Below are 3,046 nucleotides of genomic sequence, written 5' to 3'. Positions count from 1 at the left end.
ATTGTTATTATTGTTATTATTATACTTGGTGGTGATGAGTTCAATCTGGGGCTTATGTGGCTCACTTGTGATCTTCTCTTATATCAAATAATATCGCTCTATTTTTCACTTCTTAAATTTGCTAAGTCTGGTTTGAAGTCATTCTGAGATGTATAGTAGTGATCTTTAGTTTTGATATAAGACTCTTGACCACTTATATTGCTCGTGATATCTTCTACTAGTTGGAAAGAACTGTTGGGAGCTTCACTCAATGGCTACTGGTGCTAGTTCTTTTAGTGATTCTACTATGAGGAATGAAGGATATGATGATCGCCAGCTGAAAAACAATGACGAAATCAAGAAACTGGTCCAGTCCATGGAGAAAAAACTAGAAGAGGTCAGTTACTTGCAATCCAATTATGATATATATCGAGTTCCCACGTCATTTCACAAGCTAAATTCAAAAGCTTACACACCTCTGTCAGTCTCAATTGGCCCTCTGCACTACAAGGATGAACACTTACAGAAAATGAAAACACATAAGTTGCGGTATTTAAATCGCTTTCTTAATCAACCCAATGGGAAAAGCTTAGAAATTTTTGTCAAAGTTGTGAGTGATCTGGAAGAAGAAGCTCGCAAATGTTATTCGGAAATCGTGGACTTAAGAAAAGAAGACTTTGTAGAGATGAAGGTGATGGATGGTTGCTTTATACTTCAACTCCTCAAGACCATGGCATTTGGGGAGAAGGATCATTTCGTATCACATTTGTCATGGTATTTCGAAATTTTGGCTGACCTAATTAAGCTTGAAAATCAGATTCCCTTCTTTGTTCTTGAGCAGTTATATGGTTTAATCTTTGATCGTAACAAGCTGTCCTTCAATCATTTTATCTATGCACAAGTCTTAGCCAATTTTGCAGTTGGACTCCATGGTCCAATCCATGGAAGTTTTGAACAATTAAAATCACTACCAATGCCAAAGGGTAGAGTAAAGCATTTTCTTGATCTCTTAAGATATGTCCTCGTTCCATCATCTCCGAGGGAATCCGGTGAAAGTTTTTTGCCGCTTACATGTTGTGCCTCAGAACTTAAGAGTGCCGGAGTCAAGTTTGAGAAGAAGGAGTCGTCTGGCTCTACAAAGACATATTTATTTGACATAGACTTCAACAAGGACAAGGGAGTATTGAGAATCCCAACTATTGTGATCGATAACGTTACAGAACTTGTCCTTAGAAACCTCATTGCCTTTGAGCAAGGTCAAGACTGTACTGCTTATTTCACATCCTACGCATGCTTCATGGAATACCTCATTAACACTCCCACGGACGCCGAGTTATTAATACGGAAGGGAATCATTAGAAACTACTTTGGCAACCCAGAAGATGTGGTGAACTTATTTAGCAACCTTGGCAAATATACTGTCCTCGGGAATGATTATTTCTTTGATGTTACTAAGGATTTGGAGGAGTATCACAAAAGAGCTTGGAATAAATCCAAGGCAAGTTTAGTGCAGACTTACTTCAACACCCCATGGGCATCAATATCATGTGGTGCTGCAGCGTTGCTCCTGTTCTTGGCGATAATACAGACTATTTGTTCCATCTTACAAGTTATACCTTGAATAAGTCATTCAAGAGGACCTTCCACTTTTCTCCCCCCCTCCCCCCTTTTTTCTCGTATTCCCTCTTCTTTTGGTGTGTTTTTTCTCCCCCACCCCCTCTCCGTTTGAATGCCCTCTATCTTAGGGCTTGATCTTGTACCTCTCCTGTTTGCTTGTTTAGTCCTCTTATATATGTTTTTTTCTTTTTTATCTTTAGTTATTATTTCTATCCCCCCACCCCCCAAATCTACTTCATGTAAGATGCTCGATCATAAAAGTGATAGTACTGTCTACCATATAAAATAATTCCTAGTGTTTTGTTAATGTGGACTATCATATTCGTGCCTTCTACTTCCTGTATCACTTCCTCTTGCTTGCTCTCTTGTTACGGAAACTGCTTTAATTATGGCATTAGTGAAGCCATGGATCCCTCTCCCTTGTTAATTAGCAATGGCAGCAGCCCAAATAATTGAAAGGAGAGATCAGGAAATGGTTAGGATAAGGGTGTTGGTGGATCCAGATCCTCTCTAGCTAATTCTTTCATTGTTCAGTGCGGTGCAGTTCTACCTCCAGCAATCGCCACCCATCCCAGATAACATGGACGGTGAGGATGAGGGGAGAGAGACATGGACCTACAGAATGGCTTCCTGAACCGTTTTTTGACCTGGATCCACTTAGAGGAAACACCTCCCCGACTCTTTGTCCCTTCTAACCTAAAATTATATTCTCAATTTTAAAATTTGGGTAGCAATGTTACAGTCCAAAGGAATTCTGAATCTGTTTTTCTAATTGGGGTATAACGCCTATTTTCCATTTGAATTGGCAAATGTTTACTTCTCCAAAACATAGTACATCCATAGTTCCATACTACCATTTTTCATTCTTTAGCCATACCATAAATAGAGGCTACTGAAGTGGGACCATGGTTTCAAAAATCAGAATCGGATTGATTCAGTTGGCCGAGGTCAACCCTGATTCTCATCGTTCCAAAACTGCCGCTTCCCACTACGCTATTCAACAGGTCCTTTCCTAATCGATTCCATCCGATCCCGGTGAATCAAAATTGGAATCGGCATTGGCTGACCTGATCTTAATCCCGATTCCAAATTTGATAACGGGGATTCCTAGTTCAGTAAGCCTAGCTTGTTGGGACATGAGTACGAAATAGTCATCAGCCAAATTCCTGTGGTATTGTCTGCAGAAGGCATGCCCAAATTCCATATCTTTTCTATAAAACATGTCTTACAATAATCACGTGTCTTGGTCATTTAATAAGGAAAAACAACCCTTTAACAAATCTTTTAAAAATAAAATAATATTTTAATATTACTTAAAACTTCAATAATCCTCCACATTATTCAAAACAATCAACAAACCTAATTGAACATATTAGAAATAGTAGGAAGCGTCACAAATGTTTCTTAGATTTGAATCTACATTAGGTTTGATATATCATATTACAAAATA

General features: G+C 38.6%; 1 protein-coding gene across 1 annotated transcript in view; it reads left to right on the top strand.

Moving 5' to 3' along the window:
* The window catches only part of LOC122062456 (UPF0481 protein At3g47200-like), a 4,371-nt gene extending 2,516 nt beyond the window's left edge, over positions 1-1,855 (top strand). The window contains exon 2 of the mRNA XM_042626108.1: positions 222-1,855. Within this exon, the coding sequence (XP_042482042.1) occupies positions 251-1,600 (1,350 nt within the window). The 5' untranslated portion in view covers positions 222-250 and the 3' untranslated portion in view covers positions 1,601-1,855. The remainder of the gene's footprint in view (positions 1-221) is intronic.
* The last annotated feature ends 1,191 nt before the right edge of the window (positions 1,856-3,046 follow it).

This window comes from Macadamia integrifolia, unplaced genomic scaffold, assembly GCF_013358625.1.
Source record: "Macadamia integrifolia cultivar HAES 741 unplaced genomic scaffold, SCU_Mint_v3 scaffold1043, whole genome shotgun sequence".
NCBI classification, from domain to species: domain Eukaryota; kingdom Viridiplantae; phylum Streptophyta; class Magnoliopsida; order Proteales; family Proteaceae; genus Macadamia; species Macadamia integrifolia.
Note: the sequence above shows the minus strand (reverse complement) of the source record. Positions and strands in the feature narration are given on the sequence as shown.